The sequence below is a fragment of the Protopterus annectens genome, chromosome 7.part1 (assembly GCF_019279795.1).
Source record: "Protopterus annectens isolate FY-2018-M chromosome 7.part1, PAN1.0, whole genome shotgun sequence".
Lineage (NCBI taxonomy): Eukaryota > Metazoa > Chordata > Ceratodontiformes > Protopteridae > Protopterus > Protopterus annectens.
This window is the reverse complement of record NC_056740.1, coordinates 306,706,504-306,732,627: the sequence shown is the minus strand read 5'-3', so window position 1 is coordinate 306,732,627 and position 26,124 is coordinate 306,706,504. Positions and strand designations below refer to the sequence as shown.

General features: G+C 41.9%; 1 protein-coding gene across 1 annotated transcript in view; it reads right to left on the bottom strand.

Annotated features, from left to right (window-relative positions):
• Nucleotides 1-25,869, bottom strand: part of USP19 (ubiquitin specific peptidase 19) — a 3,461,697-nt gene extending 3,435,828 nt beyond the window's left edge. Inside the window, exon 1 of the mRNA XM_044078491.1 lies at nt 25,692-25,869. Within this exon, the coding sequence (XP_043934426.1) occupies nt 25,692-25,869 (178 nt within the window). The remainder of the gene's footprint in view (nt 1-25,691) is intronic.
• Between the last annotated feature and the right edge of the window lie 255 nt (nt 25,870-26,124).

Genomic DNA, 26,124 nt, shown 5'->3' with positions numbered 1-26,124 from the left:
GGAACAATCTCAATACTGGAAGAATGCCAGGCACCCAGCATTACTGCAGCACAGATTAAAGCTGCATTGTCCAAGGCCAAGAATACAGTTTCCATGGGACCAGACAATATCCCTGGCTGTGCTCTACATGAATTACAAAGTGAACTGGCACCACATCTGTGTCCCCTGTTCACTCACAGCCTCACATCAGGCTTTGTCCCTACCGAATGACACACTGCTACAGTCATCCCTCGCCATAACGGAGTGACTAAAGACCCTGGAAATTATTGCCCCATTAGCCTGATGAGTCTGATATGTATGGCTATGCAGCGCATCATGGACCTAATTAAGAAAGATATAGGGAATCTCCAAACTCTAGATCCCACGCAATTTGGTTTTGTGAAAGGTAGATCATGCCTGCTCAACCTGGTTGACTTTTTTGAGTCAGTCACCAGAGTTGAGGATGGAGGTAAGGCAGTTCATACAGCCTACCTCGATCTGGCCAAGGCCTTTGATATACAGGTGGGTTGCAAATTGGCTCACAGATGGAGTCCGCTACTTTCACACTGTGGGTTCCAAGTCAGACTGCTGACCAGTCATGAGTTGAGTCCCACAGGAATCAGTCCTGGGTCCTCTCCTGTTTGGCATCTACTTCTCAGAAGTCCAGGCCAACACGGAGGAACTCTGGCTGAACAAGTTCGCAGATAGCTGGGAGCCATTATTAACTCCCCAAGTGATGCAGACATCCTAAAGAAAGGCCTCACTAAGACCAATGACTGGTATCGAAACCATGGCCTTAAGCATAGTGTCAAAAAATGGGTCATCACCCCCTTTAGGAAAAACTCAGTTCCCACTAATTATCACATCGATGGGAGCCCACTGAACATTGCAGGCATTATAAGAGATTTGGGGACACAAGCTGACAGCAACCTCTCCTTCGACCACCACACTGCCACTGTGGTTAGAAAGTCCTTCTATGTGGCACAACTCATTATCAAGGGTTTTGCATCCAGGAAGAAAGAGGTAATCATTTCTCTCTACTTTTCCCTCATTAGACCAATCAGAATACAATGCCCCATTTGGCATGTACCTCTCTAGACAACTGCAACACTTGGAGGCGCCAAAAAAGTACCTACAAGGACAGACTCAAAAAACTCCAGCTCTTCTCTGTCTCATCATCTACTAAGAGGCGATCTTTGTTTAACTTGCAAAACCATGCCTGACCCAGCTCTGTTAGAAATGCTACACCTAAAGAAATCCCAAACCTTCCACACCACATGCTCCAGAGACCTCTACCTCATTACCATACTCAATAGAAAGTACAGTTGTGTACTTACCATAAATGCAGATGTTTGAGTGTATTCACTGTTGCAGTCATTACAATTGGGTTATCCTGCTGGCAGGCTACCCGCAGTCGGCCTGAATTCCAAAGTCTGGGTCCGGCGTCAGTTGCAGTGCACCAGGGGTATAAAAGATGCAGCCAACGCCATTTTCTTCAGTTTTTCTTGCCCCAGATGTCAGGTGCCCCCAAAAGGGTAGGCTACAAATAGGTCAATAAAGCATGCATGCACCAAGGTAAATGTTTCCTTCATCTACAAGCAAATACACCACATAGGTTGTATAGGATAGAGAAGTACAGAAGTTCCAGCAAAGATAAGGGGGATGGTGGAAGGGTAACCTGGACTGCAACAGTGAATACACTCGAACATCTACATTTATAGGTTCATAGGTTCATACTAGGCTATCTGCCCAAGGGCATTTATAAGCCTAGCCCATAGTTATGTGGCTTTCGCCACCCCTTTAGTTTGAATAAAACTATGCCTATTATTTTGCTGTGCCTCTGTCAAGCAGTGACACTGAAGTAATCCCTGGGGTATATCTGCAATCTCCCATCCATTGGTCAAGATTCCTCTTGAACAAGGCCAGCGAGGTGCTCTGCCTCACATGTACCGGGATTTTGTTCCATAGCATAGGGAGTCTCTGGGTGATGAATCTGTCCCTCCAGCACGTTCTATTAATAACCGTGTCAAGGTTTAAGTCTCCCGCCCTTGTGGTTCTGAGGGATCTAGATTTTTTGAGGTGAAGCATATTCATCAAATCTGGGTTTGACATGGCCTTATATGTCAGGCACAGGTCACCTCTGAGCAAGCGGTATGAGACTGAATAGAGCTGGAGTTCTTTCAGTCGGGCAGCATAAGACATATTTTTGAGACCCTTTATCCTTTTGGTGAGGAACTTTTGGGGCCTTTCCAGCTGCTGCACATGTCGGGTCAGATACATTCCGAATGGGGCATTGTACTCAATCATAGGTCTAATGAGTGATGAGTACAGGGGGACGATGACCTCCCTTGATCTAGATGTGAATCCCTTCATGATCAGGTGGGCAATGTAGAAGGTTTTCCTGACTACTTTAGCAACATGAGTGTCAAACGAAAGGCTAGTGTCAACCTGGGTCCCCAGGTCCCTGATGACTTCTTCTGTGCTCAGTGGATTGCCACCTATATGGTAGCTAGGGGTAACCTTGTTTTTCCCGAAGGGTATGACTATGCATTTCTTGGCGTTTAACTTTAGGCCATGGCTCTGGCACCAGTTATCCGTTTCTGCGAGTACACAACTGTACTATGTTCATCGTGTTTCACTGTTGCAGTCATTACAATTGGGTTGAATCCCAAAGCTAAGGTTGGGAGGCTGGAGCTAAATAGGATTAGGAATGGCTATGAGGCCCTGCAGAATTGCAGTGGCAAAGCCTGCCCTGGATTTAGAGCAGAGTGGTAAGTGATCGTGCTTTGTAAAAGTGTGCACTGAACTCCAGGTTGTAGCCTCTAAAATGTCTTTGGTTGGTACTCCTCTGAGGAAGGCTGCTGCTCTGGTTGAATGTGGCCTAATGCCCTTAGGCACTGATTTGCCATGTTGTGAACAGCAGAAACGAAGGCTGCTGCTCTGGTTGAATGTGGCCTAATGCCCTTAGGCACTGATTTGCCATGTTGTGAACAGCAGAAACGAATGCAGTGACGTATCCACTTTGAAATAGTCCACTTTGAGAAAGCCTTTCCTTGTGATCCTGCAGCATATGCCACTAGTAATTGCTCAGTCTTTCTGAAAGCTTTGGTTCTGTCCAAATAGAAGTGCAGCTGTCTGTGTATGTCCAAAGAATGAAGAAGTATCTCGCCTTTATTCTGTGGGTTTGGGTAGAAGGTAGGCAAATGAATAGTTTGGTTAAGGGCCACACTGGACACTACCTTAGGCATAAAAGTCGGGTTTGTCCTCAGAGAAACCCTATCTGGATGGAAAATGATAAAAGGATCCACAGCCGTGAGTGCCTGTAGCTCTGAGACTCATCTTGCAGAGGTTATTGCTAGGAGCAGGGCCGTTTTCCATGTTAAAAATTTTATATCAGCTGTAGCGGCTGGCTCAAAAGGAGGCAGGGTGAGTTTTTCCAAGACATAATTGAAGTCCCATGCAGGTATTGGTGATCTCTTTGGGGGCCTTGTTTTTGGCTCCTCTGAGGTACTGCCTTAATAAAGGAAGACTTGTATTGTAATGAGCTGAAATGGCAGAGGCATGAACCTTAATTGATGAAAAGGATAGGCCTTTGTCCAGCATCTCAGTTAAATATTGCAAAATCTGAGAAATATTTGGCACAGTCGTGTCAATCTCTTCCAAGCACAGAATCTCTTCCATTTTTCAGCGTAAGATTTTCTGGTACTAGGCCTCCCAGCCTCCAAAATAACATCCACCACCGCTTTAGAGAGAGGTGTGTTTTGAATGACTACATTATCCACCATGCTGCCAGATTTAAGGTCTTGAGTTGGGTGTGCAGGATCTGATTGTTGTGGTGGGACAGTAAGTGAGGAATTTGAGGTAATGTCCAGGCTGGGTATTGAGACAAGTTCCTTACGATTGGGTACCAGTGCTGGCGGGGCCAGTCTGGGGCAATCAGTATCATTTTTGGCTTCTCTTGTCTGACTTTTAGGAGTACCTTGGGGAGGAGAGGCAGTGGAGGAAAGGCATATACTGTTACGTTTTTCCAACTGAAAGATAGAGCATCCACTTTCCATGCTTGCTTGTGATAAGTCCTTGTGCAGAACCTCTGCAGTTGGCAGTTGTGAAGGGAGGCAAGTAGATCTATGTCTTGGCATCCCCAATTCCTTGTTATCATGCTGGAGACTTGCGGATCCAATTTCCACTCGTAGGGATCCATGAGGTATCTGCTTAGCTCGTCTACCAGAGTATTTATCTTTCCTGGCAAGAATTGTGCCTGCAGATGTACTTGGTAAGTCAATGGTATGTCCCACAAAGTCATGGCTAGTCTGCATAGGGGGTAGGAATGAGCGCTTCCCTGCTTGTTTATGTACCACATGACTGTAGCATTGTCAGTCTTTATCAGTAGTTGTCCTGGATGTAGATCCTTGAAGGCTGTCAGGGCATTCTGAACAGCCAGCATCTTTTTTTTGGTTGATATGTAGATGCATTTGGCTTGCGGACCATGTGCCCTGAATACTCTTCCTGTCATGTGGGCCCCCCAGGCATAATCTGATGCATCTGTTGTTAATATCTGCCTGGCTGTGGGTAAAACGAAAGGCTGCCCCTTGTTGTGGTGACAGGCCTTTGCCCACCATCGAAACTCCTGTTGCAGGCAGGGAATGAGGGTAATTATTGTTTCCAGGCTGTGGCAATGTTGATTCCAAACACTTTTTAGATACCATTGAAGTTTCCTCATATGCAGTCTTGCATATGGAATTAGCAGAATGCAGGAATGCCATGAAGCCCAAAGCCTGCAGAATTTTTCTTGCAGATTACTTATTTCAAAATTTTGGCAACAATGAGCCAGTTGTCAGTTGCCTTTGTCTGTCTGGCGTGAGATAAGCCATCTGGGCAGTTGTATTTAAGCTTGCACCCAGGAATATTATCTCTTGAGAGGGTACGAGTTTTGATTTATTTTCATTTACTGTGTACCCTAGGTATGTTAGTAATCTTTTTACAAATGCCAGATGCTGTAGTAGAATGTCCTTGTTCTCTGCTTGAATAAGGCAGTCGTCCAAGTAAGGATATATTTGTATTCCTCTTTGTCTGCAAAATGCAATTACTGGATACAGGCATTTTGGGAAGACTCTGGGCGCAGTAGATAAGCCAAAGGGCAGTGAAGATAATTTGTAGTGCATTGAGCCAGCTATGAATCTGAGGTATCTTCTGCATGATTGTCTGAGACATGCAGGTATGCCTCTTTTAGGTCTAAAGTCACAAGCCAAGCCTTCTTTCCCAGCATGGGCAGAAGCTGCTGCAGAGTCAACATTTAGAATCTTGGAATATCCAGATATGTGTTCAGAATAGACAATTCCAGTATTGGTCTCCAGGCTTTGTCTTTTCTGGGCACTAAGTAAAATCCTTGCCCCTGCTCTTGCTGTGGTACTTGCTGAATGGCCCTCATGTCCATGAGGGATGACACTTGCTTTTGTGCCTCTGCCCATTGATTTTTTTGGCAGGTCTGGCAAACCGTTTGCCCTTGGCAGGGTGTGAAAGTGAAACCTGTCACCTTGTGACACTATAGCCAAGACCCATTTGTCCTGGGTTATTACGTGCCAATTTTGAGAAAAAAGTGCTAGTTTTCCCCCTAAAGCTGCTGCCAAAAGATAAGTGCTTGGCGCAGGCAGGGGGAAGTCATTGGGACTGTTTCCTGTATGGCTGTGATTTGTCTTCTCCGCTTTTGGAGGTAGAAGTATCCCATTGTTTAGAGCTGTATGAGCCTTGGGGCTGGGATCTGCCTCTAGGGCGTCTGTATCTGTCTCTTTGTGGCGTGTCTGCCACTGGAAAGGTCCAATTCTTTGTAGGCCAGTGCTTGCTAAATCTTGGAGGCTGAACCTGTAAGAAATCCTTGACTGTTTGCATAGATTTAGCTTTGTCCTCCATTCTTCAACACTTCTTCTGCTTTAACACCAAACAAGGTATCATGCTGTAATGGAGCATCTAATAATTTTGCTTTAACATGATCAGGCAGATTCTGTTCCTTTAACCAAGCATGCCTCCTAATGACAGAACCCGTAACAGCGGCACTGCAGGAGGCCTCCAGAGAATCAAAACCACATTGCAAAGTATGCTTTCCCACTTGTTCAGCTGCATGCAATAAATCCTGCATTTCTTTGCATTCTGCACATTCAGAATTTATCAACATTTTCTGTTTAAGCAGTGACATAATATATTGCTGATATTTAAGCATATGAAACTGACAATTTAAAGCCCTTATAGCCAAGGTAGCAGAAGTGTAAATCTTTTTTCCCCATCTGTCCAGTGCCCTACAATCCCTGTCAGAGGGGGTAGGGTTTTTTGCAGTGGAAGTCTCGACCCTTTTGGGACCCTGTGAGGTAATTTCTGGGTCAGCAGCAGGGTTCTTAAAAAGAAATTTATGTGAATCAGGAACCCTGTAGTATCTGTCTGGCTGAACAGGAGATGGAGGTAAACAGTAAGGAGTCAGACTGGACTCTGAAAATACATCATCTACAATGTCTAAAACAGGTGGAATAGCAAGGGGCCTGTGCTGAGGTAGTAAAAGGAAGTGTCTGAGCCTTTTCGTAGATTCCGAATAATCTTGGCTCTCCCAGTGGAAATGTTCCCTCATGGTATGCAGAGTTTCCCCAAAAAAATAATCCTCAGGAGGAGAGGCTGAAGGGATAGATTCTTCAGCATCAGAATCCTCATAGGGAGGAAGAGAGTACTCCTGATCAGAAGAAATGGAAACCTGATCTGAAGATTCATATTCTGTCTCTTGCCTAGGCCTCTTATCAGGAGGGGGACGGGAACCCCTGATCAAAGTAATTAGGTCTTCAGCCATTTTGAGCATCTGTTTTTTTAGGCATGGAGGCCTGTCCATGGGGCTGTTGTACTTGTTTCTTTGTCTCTAGAGGTGCTTTTGTCTTTGAAGCTGAAGTCGTTTTAACATACAACTGTGTAGGCCTGAAAACACCCTCAGAAGCCGTGCCTGCTCAGTGGCTCAGGACCCATCTGAGGGAATAGTTTCTGAGGTTCCAATACCTTGAGTTTCCAGCGGCCTAGTCGGCTCCATGTGGGAGTCGGAAGCGGCCTGCAGCTCTAAAGTAGCGAGCGTCAGGGGCTGCAAAAGTGCCTCACTGAGAACCGGCAGCTGGCTTAGAATAAGCCTCATCAGTTTTGGACCTCTGATGCCTGTCCTTTTCTTTTTCTTTGCGTTTCTTTTGAATTGCGGTAGTCGAATGGCTATCCGACGACATTGTGTAATTAAATTTTCTGCCAAAAATAGTGAAATGCAAAATTGTACCAACGCTTAATAGCGCGTTGGTTAAATCTAGCACAAAACCGACAATTAGCAACGTCGTGATCAGGGCCTAGGCAAGGAATACAGTAAGAATGGAAGTCCTTATGAGGTATTTGCTTCCCACAAGAAATGCAATTATTAACTTTTTCTGACATCGGTCTGGAGCAAGAAAAAAAAGTTTCCCCAACAGGGTACTTGGCTTTTAATGAAGACTTCGGATCTGAAATTCAAACATGAAAATCTCAGGAGTCGGCCGACCGGCACTTGCGAACTGCTTTTGCTTCGGGCACCGCACGGCAAGAAAGACTGAAGAAAATGGCGTCAGCTGCATATTTTATACACCTGGCACACTGACGTCAGGGAGGAGGAGACAGTAACCGACGCCGGACCTAGACTTTGGAATTCAGGCCAACTGCGGGTAGCCTGCCAGCAGGATAACCCAACTGCAATGACTGCAACAGTGAAACACGATGAACATCATGCTAGAGGGACAAGTTCATAACCCAGAGACTGCCCATGCTCTGGAATAGACTTCCCATACATGTCAAGCAAAGCACTTTACTGGTCCTCTCCAAGAGAAATCTTGATGAGTGGACGGGAAATAGAAAGTTCATCTCGGTGACCACTCCAGTGGCTCTACTTGATAGAGGTACTGGGAACTAACGTCAGGAGGCACAATGCCAGTGCACTTCTATAGGCTAGGCTTGTAAAGGCTCCAGGGCCAGTACCCTAGTACACACCTATGAATAAAGTCTGATCTGTAAAGCCATGGAGTGTATTATTACAGATCTCAAACAATAACATGGGCAATCTCTAAACACTCGACCCCACACAATTCAGATTTGTCAGGGGCAGATCTTGCCTACTGAACCTAGTTGACTTCTTTGAGACTGTCACCAAGGCCTTGGATGAGGGAAAAACCGGTACATACAGCTCTTACATTGTACCTTGACTTGGCCAAGGCCTTTGACATAATTCCCCACTCAGGCATCACTGAAAATCTAACACAACTTGATGTTAATCCCTACCTTCTCAGATGGGTGGCCAACTGACTCACAGATAGGACCCACAAGGTCAAAATAGGTGCCACCACTTCTGACAGCAGACCTGTCACTAGTGGTGTTCCCCAGGGATCTGTCCTGGGACCCCTACTGTGTGGCATCTACTTCTCAGAGGTCTAGGCAAAGACCAAGGGCCTGTGGCTGACCAAGTATGCAGATGACTAAGTTGGGTGCCGTCACTGACTCCCTAAAGGACATTAACATACTGCATGAGGGTCTCACAGCTACAAATAACTGATGCCAAAATCATGGCCTTAAGTTAAATGCAAAAAAATGCATTATCATACCATTCGGCAAAAACACTGTCCCTCGCAATTACCACATCAATAGCAACCCCCTAAGCACACAATCCATGGTAAGAGACCTGGGTACTCAGGTTGACAACAATCTAACATTCGACCATCATGTTGTGGCAGTGAACAGAAAAGCCTTTGACTTGGTTCATCTCATAAGTAAAGGGATTGTATCCAGAAAAAAGGAGGTTATTACCTCTCTGTACTCCTCCCTCATTAGACCTATAATTGGAGTAAAATGCCCTGTTTGGTATGTACCTCTCCAAGCACCTGCACCAACTGGAAAGTTCATAGATATACCTCACAAAAGAGAATCCATGGCTTCCAACACCTGTCTTATGCGGACAGGTTCACATCACTATTACTTTACTCGGTATCATACAGATTGCTCAAAGGTGATCTGTGTCCCACCTACAAGGTAATATCGGACCCTGCCCTACTACAGATGCTCCATATCCAAAAGTCTAACTCCTCACACATTACCCACTCGATAGGCCTAAATCTGATATGCGACATCAACAAATCCTGCTGGAGAGACAGGTTTGTCTCCCAGAGGCTGCCCAGTCTCTGGAATAGACTTTCCATACATGTCAAACAGAGTACCTTGCTGACTCTCTTCAAGTGCAACCTTGATGAGTGGATGGGAAACCACAAATTTGTCCCAGGGGTTCCATCTTTGTCGCTAATTGACAGGGGAAACAGGTGCTGACTGAGGTTACTTTTTTGGGGATAAACTCTTGGCTAGGTTTGTAAGGGCCCCAGGGCCATTAGCCTAGTAACCTCCTATGATCCTATGGTCTAACCTATATGCAACTTCTTATTCCCCACAAACTGGTACAACTACTTGACAAAACACCTGCCCTTCAAACATTGCTCCAACCCTATGCCAACCCTAGAGTCCTCAGATCCTCAAATAAATCCCTACTACTGGCAATGTAACACAGCCGGGGATTCCCTCTACTCTAAGTCTCTAAATTTTGGAATAAAATACCTCAGGTTATCATAACCACTGCTAACCCAACCAAATTTAAAAACCTACTTAGGACCTTTCTCAATAACAAATGGCTTTGCCCATGTGCTACCCCACACTAAATCCTTTACCCACATGTTTTAACTAACCAAACCATTTCTTCTCTATACACACACAAATATCTAACATTATAGATTAATTTCCTACAATTCTTACTCTTGCCCCATCTTCCTATGCTGCTGTCTCATATCCCCTCTCTGCTTCTGACACCACATCTGCCTCACCGTATCTATCCATTACTCTCATCTCTCCTATCTTCTCTTCTGATGGCTATTTTTAAATTAACCCCTGCTAACTATTAAGAAAATATGACTCCACTAAATGCAATAAGGTCTAGCAACCTCTCCATACCACATCATATTACTTTAACCATACATCAATGCACACAGAGGTCTTATGTTGTCTTGCATCTACGAAGGATGTTCAAACCAATCTAAATATCAGTTATGTAACAAAAGTATGTACTGTTCAAATGTCTATTCAGCTTTTGATTTTAATATCTATTTCGTAAAATGTCAGTGGAGCTTTTCTCTCTGGGCCACCACTAAAAATGGCCTATGTCCCAGTCAGACTTTCCCAGTAAAGAAATGTTAGATAAATGAAACAAATACAAAGAAAGGAAGAAATTCAGCTTCACATATTATACAAGGACAGGAATACATAGAATCTTCAAGGTAATCTTACACAATAAACACATTAAGAATATTATTTCAACAGCAACATTTCAAGATTATCCCAACAAATAAATGTCTTACTATTATTTTCAAATCTTATTCTGATCAGTTCATTTTCAGTTTTACATAATATTGCTGGTAAATTTAAAAATTCTTTGGGAACCGAGTTTGATTTCCATTTTTTGTAGTAACTTTTCTGGCAACTGTCAAGACAGCCCAAAATATTTTTTCCTCTCTGGCTTTTAGAGACGCAAAGTGGAATATGCATTAGTATTACTGATCTAGTTAAAGAACAATTATCAGACCATAACCCTATAAAAAACACTCCTCTCTTCCCAATATACATTTAATTTTTCACAATCCATAAGCATGTGTCCAATCAGCCTTTACATCTTCACTACATCTCCAACAAACTGAAGTAATTTTACTAAATAGGGAGTAACAAACATTCAATTTATACATTTCAACAGAAGAAGTTTGACTAACTGATTTAGGTAACAAAGCTTTATTCTTACCATCCAGAGTCGCTGAAATCCACCAGTATCGAAAAAAGTTCAAGAATTTTGCATAGAAATTATTTATAGTTAACTTCTACAGCTTGGACAAGCTTCGTTTATACAGTGGATACAAAAAGTTTACAAACCCGTTAAAAATGACAGGTTTTTGTGATATAAAAAAAATGAGACCACAATAAATAATTTCAAAACTTTTCCCACCTTTAATGTGACCTATAACCTGTACAATTCAATTGAAAAACAAATCTGCTAGGGGAAAAATATAAAAAATAAAAAACGTACAATAAGCTGGTTGCACAAGTGTGCACACCCTTAAACTAGTACTTTGTTGAAGCACCTTTTGGATTTAATTACAGCATTCAGTCTTCTTAGGTAGGAGTCTATCAGCATGACACAATTTGACTTGGCAATATTTGCCCAATCTTCCTTGCAAAAGCACTCCAAGTCCGTCAGATTGCGAGGGCATCTCTTGTGCATAGTACTCTTCAGGTCACCCCACAGATTTTCTATTGGATTTGGGTCTGGGCCATTCCAAAACTTTAATTTTCTTCTAGTGAAGCCATTCTTTTGTTGATTTGAATGTATGCTTGGGGTCACTGTTGTGTTGAAAGGTGAAATTCTTCATCTTCAACTTTCTAGCAGACGCGTGAAGGTTTTGGGTCATAAGTGACTGGTATTTGGAACTGTTCATAATTCCCTCCACCTTGACTGAAGCCACAGTTCCAGCTGAGCAACCCGAAAGCATGATACTGTTACCACCATGCTTCACCATGGGGATGGTGTCCTTTTGGTGTTGCGAAGTGTTGTTTTTCCACCAAACATACCTTTTGGAATTGTGTCCAAAAAATTCAACCTTGGTCTCATCAGACCATAACACATTTTCCTACATGCTTTTGGGAGACTTGATGTATTGTTTTGTAAATTTTAGCCGGGCCTGGATTTTTTTTGTGTAAGAAAAAAAGTCTTCCCGCCTTGCAATCCTACCCCATAGCCCAGACATATAGAGAATATGGGAGATTGTTGTCACATGTAGTACACAACCAGTACTTGCCAGAAATTCCTGCAGCTCCTCTAGTGTTGCTGTAGGTCTCTTGGCAGCCTCCCTGACCAGTTTTCATCTGGTCTTTTTATCAATTTTGGAGGAACATCTAGTTCTTGGCAATGTCACTGTTGTCCCATATTTTCTCCACTTTTTGATGACTGTCTTCGCTGTGTTCCATGGTATAGCTAATGCTGTGGAAATTTTTTTGCACCCTTCTCCTGACTGATACCTTTCAACAATGAGATCCCTTTGACGCTTTGTAAGCTCTCTGCAAACCATGGCTTTTTCTGTAACAGGCAACTGAGTAAATGTCAGGAAAATCGTACAAGGACAGCTGAACTTTGAGGTTAATCAGAGTCTCTTAATTGATGGCAGGTGTGGACCCAAGAAGATTGAATGCTGCAATTAAATCAAAAGGTGCTTCAACAAAGTATTAGTTTAAGCATGTGTACACTTATGTAACCAGCTTACTGCATATTTTTTATTTTTTATATTTTTCCCCTAACAGATTTGTTTTTCAACTGAATCATGCAGGTTACAAGTCACATTAAAGGTGGGAAAAGTTTTGAAATTATATATTGTGGTCTCTTTTTTTATATCACAAAAACCTGGCATTTTCACAGGGGTGTGTACACTTTTTATATCCACTGTATATGCTTACATCTCAACAGCTAACTACAAAATGGCAGTCAGGCTCACATGTGCTCGGTATTTATACTCTAGTGCAAGCCCTTGGATAACCTCTTAAAGGTATATACACAAATACTGATATACATTGATTATTATTTGTAGGGTCTATATTAGAACACCAAAGTTTCAAAACTTAGAGTGTTCTAATATTGAACTCAATTCAACGAAAGTTGAAAACATCGAACATACAGAACAGAGAATTTTTTCCTAGGGAAAAAATTTGCTGTTCCAAAACACATACACACAACACAAGCACACCAAACAAACAGCAATCCACGCACATACACCTAAACTCTTACACCTAACCCTACACTAAACTATACATACACCACTACCTATCCACTTACCCAAACCCTGACACTAAGGTCCGTCACTACTCGCACAGTCACCTCACCAGCACCCTAACCCTAACTCACCTACCCCGCCCTAACCCTCACATCCACACAATCGCACACTTACCTGACCCACCCTAACACCTAACCCACCCTAACCCTCACATCCACACAATCGCACAATCACACACTTACCTGAACCCAACCTGTAACTTTCCACCACAGTGCTGAAAATACCAAAGCAACAGAAACAGATAACCGAATTCTTCCCTAGGAAAAAATTTGTTTTTCTGTTTCTTCGATATTTTCAGCGTTCACTGAAAACGGGTCGATATTAGAACACTCTAAGTTTTGAAACTTTGGTGTTCTAATATAGACCCTTATTAGTATTCTGTTTATTTGTATTGTAATCATTTTCATATTTTTCTCCAAATATTTCAACACTCACATAACACAAATAGAACTGCAGAAATGTCTTGCTTGAATGTTTACCGAGATACCATAAGCTGTTTATACATTACTAAATTAATATTAAATGCATTTGTTTTGGCTTATCAAATCCAGTTTAAAATACTGAACTGAATGAATACCACTAATGTAAAGATTAAATTTAACCTGAATAGTTTGTTAATTACAGTCTTCTAGCAACACTTACGGTTCCAGAGATATTCCTATGTGAACTGTAAGGTGATAACTTCATTATTTTAAAGGCTCAAGCCACAACCACTGGGAGTTAAAAAGTACATATTCAAAAAAGCTGTACTTGGGGGGATGAGTTACACAGACTTGAGCAAACTTTGTAAAAAAGTTATGGACATTAAAGTCTATGACAACAGAGGATTATAGACTGGGGATAGGACTGTCATACTGAAAATAGAGAAAGAAAAATTGTTCATATCCCTAGTATGACAAAAATAAAGGGCAACAGAAATGTTGTAAAATATTGGAGATAACTAAAACATACTTTTTCTGTGGAAAAGATGGTCATTTGATAAGTAACTATGATAAGAAGAAATATTGCATTTGTGGTAAACAGGTCAAAATGCAGAAAAAAGTCTGAAATGAAATGTTATAAAATATAACAAAATAGGAAATCCACGGACGGATTGTACTCTAGAGGAAAAGAATGAAGAAAAAAATGAAAGTGAGGACAGTATACAGATAAGCAACAGTCCCCACAAAAGAAAGAAGTAGGGCAGCAAGATCAGGGTAAAAAAAAAGACAGAAAAATGAAAGATACTATAGAAGAAGGTTCTGAAATAAGTGATAAGTAAGATATCCACTGGAAAATAGTGAAAAGAGGTACAGAAAAAGTTTAAAGGGTATGTGTAAAAGAAAAAAAGAAAGGATATCGGCAATTCAAATGAGGTAAATACTTCAAGTTTACACAATTTCTTGTAAGCTACAACACAGACATGACAACTTTAGAGTGCTTTCAGTTAATGTAAATAGCATCAAAAATATAAGAACAGGCATCCTAAATTGTGAAATAACCATGATGCTGACATAATACTGGATGATGAAAGATTTCTGACACAAGAAGACAGATTACAAAGAAACTTTGGGGAACAGAGATACAATACGGAACCTAGGAAAGGAACTATATTCAGGCATAGTTGTACTTTGTAGAAAGTCAGTGAAGATACTGAATGTAACATTGGCAATGATGGGAAGATTAACTACTGTAGATCTCAGATGGCATAATCAGGTATACAGATTTATAACACTGCATGCCTATTTATTTCATAAAATTTGGGATTATAAAATCCTCCAAAGTGAGCTAGGAAAACAAGATTGCCACTGACTCAAAGGACAACCACAAAACATTCTATAGCTATGTCAACAATCTCAATGGCAACACCCAGCTCTACTCAGAGTTACAGCATAATGGCACAAAAATCATGGAAGCAACGGATATCACCAACATCCTGGCTGATAGGTTCAGTGTTAACTTTACCCACCCTCACCTTTTAAAGGGCCCATATCCATACCGGAAGAACGCAGTGCCCCTGCGATCACAACTGAACAAGTGAAAACTGCACTACCCAAAGCCAAGAAAACAGCATCCATGGGACCGGACAATATCCCTGGCTGCATTCTACACAAACTTCAGAATGAACTAGCACCCCCACCTAAACACCATGTTCAATCATAGCCTCACGACAGGCTTTGTACCCACTGAATGGCGCACAGCAACAGTTGTATCCCTCCACAAAGCGGGAGCCACCATGGAGCCCGGGAACTATCTCCTTATTAGCCTGAGGAGCCTGGTAAGAAAGGCCATGGCATGTATCATCATGGAACTCCTAAACAAAGATATTGGTAACCTCCAAACTCTGGACCCCACCCAGTTTGTGAAGGGCAGATCATGTCTCCTGAAAGTGATCAACTTTTTTGAAACAGTCACCAAAGCCGTGGACGAGGGTAAGGCAGTTAACACAGCCTATCCTGACCTCACCAATGCTTTCAACACCATCCCCCATTCTGGTATCGTAGAAAAACTCACCAAATTGGGTATAAATCCATACGTCACAAGATGGGCTGCCAACTGGTTCACTGACAGAACCCACACTGTAAAAATTGCAGACTTCAAATCTGATTTCAAACCTGTGAAAATACCACAGTGTTCAGTCTTAGGGCCTCTCCTGTTTGGGATCTACTTCTCTGAAGTACAGGCTAATACAGAGGGCCTCTGGCTGACAAAGTTTGCAGATGACTACAAATTGGGTCCCATAGTAGAGTCCCCAAACAATGTGGACATCCTACCTCACTGAGCCTGATGCCTGGTGTCAGAGCCACGGCCTCAAGCTAAACGCCAAAAAGTGCACAGTCACCCCCTTTAGTAAAAACTCTGTAACCGTGAAATACCACATAGGCAGAAGTCCACTTAACGCCGAAGGTGTGATAAGCGACCTCAGGACTCTGGACAGTAGACTCTGCTTTGATAATCACATTGCCACAGTAGTCAGGAAATTCTTCTACGTGGCACACCTCATGAAAGGGTTTTCATCCAGGAAAAAAAAAAGTCATTGTCCCCCTCTACTCGGCTCTCATCACACCCATTATTGAGTACAACGCCCCTTTTGGAATGTACCTCACAAGACATCTGCAACAACTGGAAAGGCCACAAAAATACCTTTCAAAGAGGATTACGGGACTCAAAACAGATACCTTACATGGACTGCCTCAAAAAACTCCAGCTTTACCCTGTAGCATATCGCCTACTCTGAGGTGATCTCTGGCTAACATACAAAGCTATGTCAAGCCCAGAGCTGTTGGACATGCTACACCAATCCCTCCGAGCCACACACTCTAGAGACCTAAACCTAGTCACCACAATTAACAGAACATGCTGGAGGGATAGATTCCTGTCCCAGAGACTTCCCATACTTTGGAAAAAGCTACCTATGTCAAGCAGAGTTCCTCACTAGCACTCTTCAAGAAAAAATCTTGAGCGGATGGGTAATAGGAAATTCACTCCGGGAATCACTTCTGTGGCCCTGCTCGACAGGGGCACAGGTAAATAGCATCCTTGTGTGGCAAAAGCCAGGGAACCTTGTTGGCTAGGCTTATATATGCCCTTGGGCTGACAGGTTCATAGGCAGGTACTAGGCTATGTAGTAATAATACAGCTATAATAGTGATGGGAGATTTTAACTGATTTGAGACGAAAAAGGAGAGAGGAAATTATCTTAAGAACATTTCTGAAGTTTTAAAATGCGTCAATTTAAAAATATGGAATAGTAGTTTGTGAGCATATAGTCAAGATATATACAGGATGCAAACAGCTATACGTAAACAGTGTGACATAATAAAATAATCTTAAGGGAGAGACACTTGCCACAGGCTTTTCAGATCACTCAGCCATATGAATAGAAATACAAGAAAATTAGTACATCAGATTATGAAAAGGACTAAAGAATAAATGAGAAAATAATGGGGATGAAAATGAAAAAAAGTAAGAATGAATTTATGGAAAGATCACATTTCCACCACTTCCTTTCCTAGGTTCCATATTGTATGCAAACTAGTCTGAGTGGTGGCTAGCTTTGAAAGAAAAACAAAAAAATATATATATTTTAGAATGGCAGTCAGATGGAAGAAAAGTGGAATAAAATATAAAATAATGTGTATGAATGCTTTAATGGATTTGGAAAGAACTTACAGAGAATATTATGTGAAAAAACAGAGAATGTATGAAAGAATCAGGAGAAAATTAAAGAATTAAGCAAAGATTGTTTACAAGGTAGAAAAGAAGAGATATCAACTTATTTGAATAGTATAGTTAAACAGAATACTAGTATAATGACAGAAATTAAAGAATACAGAGAAGAGGTAAAAATATATTGGAAGAAATTGTGATTATCATAATAAATTATGTAAAGAAAATGTTTTATGACAAAAAGAAAGCACAAACAAGAATAACATATTAAAAATTGACAGAACAACAGACTAAGGAATTGGAAAGCATGAAACAGATTAGGTACTTAGACAAGTTAATTTACAGTCAGTCTCAGGATCACATGGAATAAGACCAATATTTAAGAATTTTACGGATTGGTAGAAAATATTTCTTAAAAGTTATGAATGAGTGGTAAAATGAAGGTTTAAAATATTAACATTTACAAAGTGGTAAACTTGTATGGAAAAAGGATGATCAAAATAAAAATGAAAACTGGAAACTTATAGTACTGAATAATACAAATAAGATTTTTATGAAAATAATTTAAAAGAGAATGGAAAGTAAAAGAAAAGTATTACAGAAGACAAGAATTATTATTCACAGTAAGGGAAACTGTGGAAGATATTATAAACAAGACTGAGGCCAAGATCATGACAGGAGATTCAAATAAAGCTTTTGATATAGTAAACATGAACTTTTTGTGGACAATTAAGGAAAAATATAACATTAGTATATAAAAAATGTACATTGTCCTACACATATAATAAAAATAAAAGTAAGAATTTCAGTGAATGGATGGTTAAGCAAAGAAACAGATATAAAGAACGGCATACGTCAAGGATGCCCTATGAGTAGTACATTAGTTGCATTACTTATGAATATAGTCAGGGATGTAAATTTGCACACAAGAGGTGCTACTTATATTACTAATATATGAATAAAAATTCTACTTATGTTAACTTATGCAGATGATATATTGATCACAAAAATAAATATGGATGAATGAAGTTATACATTAGATCCAGCAATATTTAAATACAAGAGGCATGACTTTACAAGGACTAAATGATATGGTAAATATAGCAGTATATCTCTGGATGAAAAATATCTGTGTTAGGAATAAGATTTGAAGGTAAAAATATAAGTAAGGTACAATGGAATAGGATAGTAGATGAAATAAAGGAGCTTTGTTGTTTTTGAAAAAAAAAACAAGCTACCATTTAATAAAAAGATTTATTCAAGTAATTCACTTACACTAGGGAAAGACTGCATATTTATCTAGTATCTATATGCTGCCAGCAATCTATGAAAAATAAATACTACAAATGTTTTTCTTTTTCTTTTATATGGGCTTCAAGACTGAATACAATAAAGAGAAGAGTCTTCCACATGGACAAGGAATATTGTGGTTTAGGATTAATAAACCCCATTGTCTATGCTGTTTTGAACATCTATAAAGTTTTGTTTTTGGAAAACTGATACAAATGAAAGGTTAGCATTAAATTTACTGAAGTATAAATATAAGCAGCATTGGAATAGGTTAAGAAAATTCAAAAGAGGAAAAGCATGTTTAAATAAAGTAATATCTTATCAAAAAATATTTTATGAAAAATAAAAAATTGATGAAAATAAAATGAAAGGAAAGTGTGGTATAAAAATATCATCATGCAGTATTATTATGTTAAACCTTGGGCTGAGTTAGCAAATGAAAATGTTACTGCTATAAAAGTACAAAAAGCATGATGTCATAAGCAAATAGAATGTCAAGATTTTTTTTATGAAGATTAGTGATTATACATTACCAGCAAAGGGAAATGCATCGCATAAAATCAGTGAAACAGTCTGTATATACTGTGGTAAAGAATAAACTACAGAACATGCTTTCTTACAATGGATAAGGTCACAAAACTGGGAAAAATTGTGTAAAGAAAAGTACAGTTTTGTACCTACCATAAATGTAGATGTTCGAAGATCCACATTGCTGTAGTCCTTACACTTGGGTAGTCCGCTGTCCTCGGTCGGCCCGAATATCAAAGTATAAGGCTGACGTCGGTCAGGGCGCATTTGACTGACGTCAGGACGTCAGGGTACAAATGCGCATGACCGGCGTCATATCCTCAGTCTTTTCTTGCCCCAGATGTCAGAAGACCCTAAAAATAAAGGTCAAAACCAAAAGACAGCAAACAACTAACCAACCCCCCTTGCACTAACTATATGTACAATCTTCTTCTTCTTCTTTCAGCTTTTCCCGGTTAGGGGTCGCCACAGCGGATCACCGTGTCCGCACATTGAATGGCAGTGGAGTTTTACGGTGTCGAGTTGCCAGCCCGGCGCCCAACCTTCCACAGAAGGCACACTCACACGCACACCTAGGGCCAATTTAGAGTGTCCAATCCACCTGCAGCATGTCTTTGGGATGTGGGAGGAAACCGGAGCACCCGGAGGAAACCCACGCGACCACAGGGAGGACATGCAGACTCCGCACAGAAGGCACCCCAGCCGAGGATCGAACCGGAGAACCTCTTGCTGTGAGGCGGCAATGCTAACCACTGCACCACCGTGGCCGCCCTCACTAACTATATGTACAATATATATACAATATACACAATATGTACAACCCAACCCACACAACCACCTCCAACTACAGAGGGGAAGGAGGGAGGGTAAATTGGACTGCAGCAATGTGGATCTTCGAACATCTACATTTATGGTAGGTACAAAACTGTACTATGTTCTTCATCTCACATTGCTGCAGTCCTTACACTTGGGTAGAATCCCAAAGCAGAGGTAAGGGAGGATGGCTAACTACAAGGAAGCAGGAGCTGCCAAAATGCCCTGCAAAACAGCAGTGGCAAAACCAGCCCTGGACTTAGAGTAAAGTGGCAGGTGATAATGCCTAGAGAAAGTATGCACAGAACTCCAAGTAGCTGCCTCCAAAATATCCTTGGTTGCCACTCCCCTCAAAAAAGCTGTTGAAGTGGCAGTAGCCCTAGTGGAATGAGGCCTAATCCCAGCTGGAATCTCCTTGCCATGATGGGAATAACAGAAAGCAATGCAAAACCCAATCCACTTAGAAATAGTTTGTTTTGACACAGGCTTGCCCTGAGAACTCAAAGCAAAAGAAACAAACAACTGCTGAGACTGCCTGAACCCTTTAGTTCTGTCCAGATAATAACGCAACTGCCTGTGTACATCCAAAGTGTGCAAAATCTTTTCCCCTTTATTTTGGGGATTTGCATAAAAAGTAGGCAAATGAATAGTTTGGTTTAAAGCCACACTAGAAACCACCTTAGGCATAAAGGAAGGATTAGTACGTAATGATACCCTATCCTTATGGAAAATCAAGAAAGGCTCAACCGCCATAAGGGCCTGTAATTCAGAAACCCTTCTTGCAGAGGTAATGGCCAACAAAAAAGCAGTCTTCCATGATAAATATTTCAACTCAGCAGTAGCTGCAGGCTCAAAAGGTTGTAGAGCGAGTTTCTCCAACACAAAATTGAGATCCCAAGCAGGAGCAGGAGCTTTTCGTGGGGGTCTTATATTCTTTGCCCCTCTAAGAAATTGCTTGAACAAAGGATGAGAAAACAATGGTGGGTCACAATCATAGTGAGCCGAAATTGCTGCAGCATGAACCTTAATAGAAGAGAAAGACAAACCTTTGTCCAGTAACTCAGTAAGATATTGAAGAGCCACACTCAAATTAGGCCCAGAAACATCAAAATCTTTTGCTGCACTCCAAAATAAAAATCTCTTCCATTTATCCGCATACACTTTCCTTGTACTAGGCCTCCTAGCTTCCAAAATAACATTCAAAACTTGCTGAGGAAGTGGAGGCCCACTATGGTTCAAAACAGAATATGCCAGGCTGTTAGGTGCAGAGAGTGAAGCTTGACATTGAGCAAATGGCTGTCCTCCTGTGACAACAGGTGTGGAATCGAAGGCAAAGGCCATGGAGGCTTCCGTACTAGACTTCTCAGTAATGGGTACCAGTGCTGTCGAGGCCAATCTGGAGCTATTAAAATCATCCTTGGCTTGTCCTGTCTGACCTGTAGAAGTACCTTTGGGAGGAGAGGCAGAGGTGGAAAGGCATACACATGAAGATTGCTCCAATTGAAAGAAAGAGCATCCACTCTCCAAGCTGTGGGATGAAACCTTTTTGTGCAAAACTTTGGCAGCTGATGGCTTAGTGGAGAAGCAAACAGATCTATGTCTGGAGTTCCCCATGACACTGTCAATTTCTGAAATACATGAGGATCCAATTTCCACTCGTGGGGATCCATAATTCGTCTGCTCAACACATCTGCTAAGGAGTTCTGTGCTCCTGGCAGAAACCTTGCCTGAAGATTGAGCTGTAAACTGAGAGCAGTCTCCCACAAAATCATTGCTTGCCTGCATAGAGGATAAGAATCGTTCCCCTTGCTTGTTGATGTACCACATGACAGTTGTGTTGTCTGTTAGAATCAACACCTGTCCTGGAAGAAGTAATTCCTTGAAAGCTATTAATGCAAACTGGACTGCTAACATCTCCTTCATGTTGATATGTAGATGTTGTAGTCTGACAGGCCACTTGTTTTGTATCCACTTTCCATTTAGATGAGCTCCCCAAGCTTTGTCTGAGGCATCTGTCGTTAAAATCTGACTCGCCTCTGGCCGGGTCACAGAGAGTCCCTTGTTTAGGTGACATTCCTGAGCCCACCACAAAAATTCCTTTTGAATGCAAGGTATTATTTGAATGACAGTGTCCAGATCCTGGCAGTGCTGTGTCCATACATTTTTGAGATACCATTGTAGCTTCCTCATATGCAGTTTGGCATTGGGAAGCACCAGAATACAAGATGCCATGAACCCTAAGGCTTGAAGGACTGTCCTTGCAGTCAGCCCGGACTGATGAGATAGTTGATGGAAGTAAAGGGATAGACTCTTTTGTTTGTCCGGGGTTAAAAAGGCCATCTGGGATGCTGTATTCAGTCTCACACCCAGAAAGCACATGTCTTGAGAGGGTACTAGACTGGACTTTATTTCGTTCACAGAATACCCTAGGCATCTTAGCACTGCTATCACATATTCCAAATGATGAAGAAGCTCTTCCCTTCCTTGAGCCAGAAGTAGGCAGTCGTCCAAATAAGGATAGATCTGTATACCTTTTAGTCTGAAGAAAGCTATCACTGGAGCCAGAACTTTCGTGAACACTCTGGGCGCAGTAGATAAGCCAAAGGGCAATGCAGAGAACTGTTAGTGAGAAGTCCCAGCTCAGCAGATACTTTCTGCAACTTAGTCTGATAGGAACATGAAGGTAAGCCTCCTTGAGATCCAAAGTTACCATCCAATGATCTTTGCCCAGCAGAGGTAAAAGCTGCTGCAACGTCAACATTTTGAACTTGGGAATGTCCAGATAAGTGTTGAGGATAGATAAATCCAAAATTGGTCTCCACGTGTTCCCCTTCTTTGGTACTAGGAACAGGCAAGAATAAAATCCTAGGCCCACTTCTGGCAGAGGGACAGGCTGTATGGCCCCTAGGTGGAGCAACAGAGAAACCTGTTTGTGAGCCTCTATTCTTTGTTGAGGAGAAACGTCTGGCATGCCTTTGAAAGGAGGCAAGGTATGGAAATAAAACCTGTAGCCGTGGTGTATGATATCCAATACCCATCTGTCCTGGGTAATTAAACTCCAATTTTCTTTGAAAAGTGCCAACCTTCCTCCCAAAGGTGCTGCCAGGCAGGCAGGCTCTGGCAGCTGAAAAGGTAGGTCATTGGGTCTGCTTACGAAAGGACTGACCCCTGCCCTCACCCGAAGCCTGTGCAGGAGAACTCCCTGTTCTAGGCCTGAAAGAGCCCTGAGCTCTGCCCTTACCACGTCTAGATCTACCCCTAGACTGGGAATCATAAGAAGGATACGTCCACCCTTTAGTAGGCCAATTTCTACTAAACTTTGGAGGCTGGACCTGCAAAAATCTTTAACAGTCTGCATAGACTTAGCCTTGTCTTCCATTTTCTTTAAAACTGTCTCAACAGGAGGACCAAACAACACGTCAGATTGCAAAGGAGCATCTAAAATCCTTGTTTTAACATGTTCAGACAAATTCTGATCCCTCAGCCAGGCGTGCCTGCGAAGAACTGACCCAGTGGCAGCCACCCTAGACGAGGCCTGTACAGCATCAAAACCACATTGCAAAGAATGCCTACCCACCTGTTCAGAAACATGCACTAAATCTTGCAACTCTTTACAATCAATACCTACTGCCAGAGCATCAACCTTAGACTTCAATTGTGAAAGGAGACAGTTTTGGTATTTCAACATGTGAAACTGGCAATTCAGAGCCCTCATAGCAAGAGTGGAAGAAGTATAGACTTTCTTTCCCCATCTATCCAAGGCCCTAGCCTCCTTGTCTGCAGGAACCGGATTTTTAACAACAGAAGCCTTAACACCTTTAGGCCCCTGGCTAACAGTTTCTGGGTCTGCCCTAGGACTCTTAAAAAGATACTTATGAGCTTCAGGCACCCTGTAATACCTATCCGGCTTAACAGGAGCAGGAGGCAAAGAATCAGGATTAAGAGAAGCCTCTGTAAAAACATCTTCCACTACATCCAAAACAGGAGGTATAGCCAAAGGCCTATGCTGGGGTAAGAACAGAAATTCCCTAAGCCTTTTCCTGGAATCAGAGAAGTCCTGACCTTCCCACTTAAAATGCTCCCTCATGGAATGAAGAGTTTCTGAAAAAGAAAAATCTTCAGGAGGAGTAGCAGAAGGAGTAGAATCATCCACATCAGAATCAGAATAAGGAGAGTACTCCTGCAAGTCTTCAGCTGAAGACTCTGAAACATCTGAAGCCTGCTCAAAACCCCCCCGCTCAGGCTCCACCCTAGGTCTCTTATCAGGAGGGGGCATAGAACCCCTAATCAAAGTAATCAAATCTTCTGCCATTTTAAGCATATGCTTCTTGGGCACAGTACCTGAAGAGCTAGGGGTAACACCAACTGAAGCTAAATCTGGCCTGCCCCTGGGAGAAGCCTTTGAAAGAGAAGGAGAGGGCCTAGCCACCTTAGGAAGGGAGGGGAGTATAGTAACCTGAGAAGCCCCCTCAGCCTGACTTGTCTCCTGAGAGGCCACATCTTGCAATAATAAGGTCTCACCCTGGGAACACAAAGAAACCTCCGGTGGAGCCACCGGCTCCACCGACACCTCTAAAGAACCGGCGTCCGGTACAGACGGTTCTTCTAGCCTAGGTTTAACTGCCTTGTCCTTGCGCTTCTTTGAAGAAGCGGGCGTCGGAGCATCCGACGGCATTTTATAGTTGCACCGCTTCCCAAAGACTAACCTTGCACAATCCAACCTTCTCTTTATAGTGCGTTTATTAAATCTAGCACAAGAGCGACAGCCAACAACGTCGTGCTCAGGCCCTAAGCAAGGAATACACAAAGTATGATAATCTTTATGCGGTATCTGTTTCCCACAAGAAATGCAATTATTGACTTTTTCTGACATCCGGTAAATGACTGAGGCAAGAAAAAACTAAAATATTCCCAACGGGTACTTAGCCAACTTTGAACTCGGTCTGAAACTTCTAAATCGAAAAATCTCAGAACGCCAACCGGCACTTGCAATGCTGCTTCTGCATCGGACCATGCGGCAAAAAAGACTGAGGATATGACGCCGGTCATGCGCATTTGTACCCTGACGTCCTGACGTCAGTCAAATGCGCCCTGACCGACGTCAGCCTTATACTTTGATATTCGGGCCGACCGAGGACAGCGGACTACCCAAGTGTAAGGACTGCAGCAATGTGAGATGAAGAACATCTTTATTTACAAATATAAAGAAAGCAAATTAAATAAATATGGATATGATTATGTATGGATATTATAACAAAAATAAAAAATACGTTAGCAAAACAGATTAAAGATTATTTTATGTTGTGTGGGCTATTTGGAATGAAAGGCTAAACAAAATCATGTTTAATGGTAAGTGGAAACTAGCAGTAAAAATTAGATGGTGGTTGTAGAAAAGGAGCAATGCTGAAATATGATAATGTAGACAGAAGCTTAATAAAACAACAAAAAGTTAGTTACAACTGTATGACAAAAGCAGAAAGGAATGGAAATTTGCAAACTGTATAAATCTCCAAATATATAAAATTATAAATATACATTGTTTTTTTAAAGAACCTCTACTCTTTTCAATAGGTGCCTTGGGATCTTTACTTCCACCTGAGATACCACCATCTCAGGCAGATGGGCCTAGCTTGAAAGTCTCATCTGAAGGACAGCACACTCAGAAGTGCAGCACTCCCGTTATGCTACACTGCAGTGCAAGTAATCTACCTACCTAGTGTGGGAAGAGAACCTACATCTTTCTGCACCAAAGGCGAGTGTGCTACTTGTTGCAACAGTGAAACTTTGTACATTTTAGATTAAAAAAACAGACCAAGGAGGAAATAAAAAAGTTTATTCAACCAAAACTGAGCCAACAAACAGGAGACTCTGCTTCTCATTTTTCTCAGAATAAAGTTCAGAGAGAGACTTTACCAGTGAAACTTTTTCCAGCGTTCTAAAGAAAAATGCTTGAGACACAGCAAAAACACAGGAGTTGACTAGAAGAATAAGGAGTACCTTGGACTTGAACCATAGTCTGGTACTTGAGAGATGGAACTGAACAGGATTGCTCCTCCAGGCTGACATCAGCCACATCAGGGATGTTGGGTGGCGGAGGTGCACCTATAGTTTCAAGCCTAGCCATTTTGGCCTTTTTCTTCGGTGACTTGACGGGCTGACCAGATGGCCCCTCCATACCTAAAGCCAAGCTCTTAAGGCACTAATTCTCGAGATATGTACTCGAGGCGTGCAATATTCTACGCAGGGTTTTCAGGACAAAGGCCTGGCAAATGGGCAGGCCTCATGATTGTGTGTAGGCCCTAGACAAAAGAGGCAGAGTTTGTGGGTGCCTTTATGGGGAATCTGACGGTCGCACTTGCATTTACCCTTCCTGGATAACATGAAGACACAGAAGCATGCAGTGACCCAAAAAACAAAACATTCTGAACGG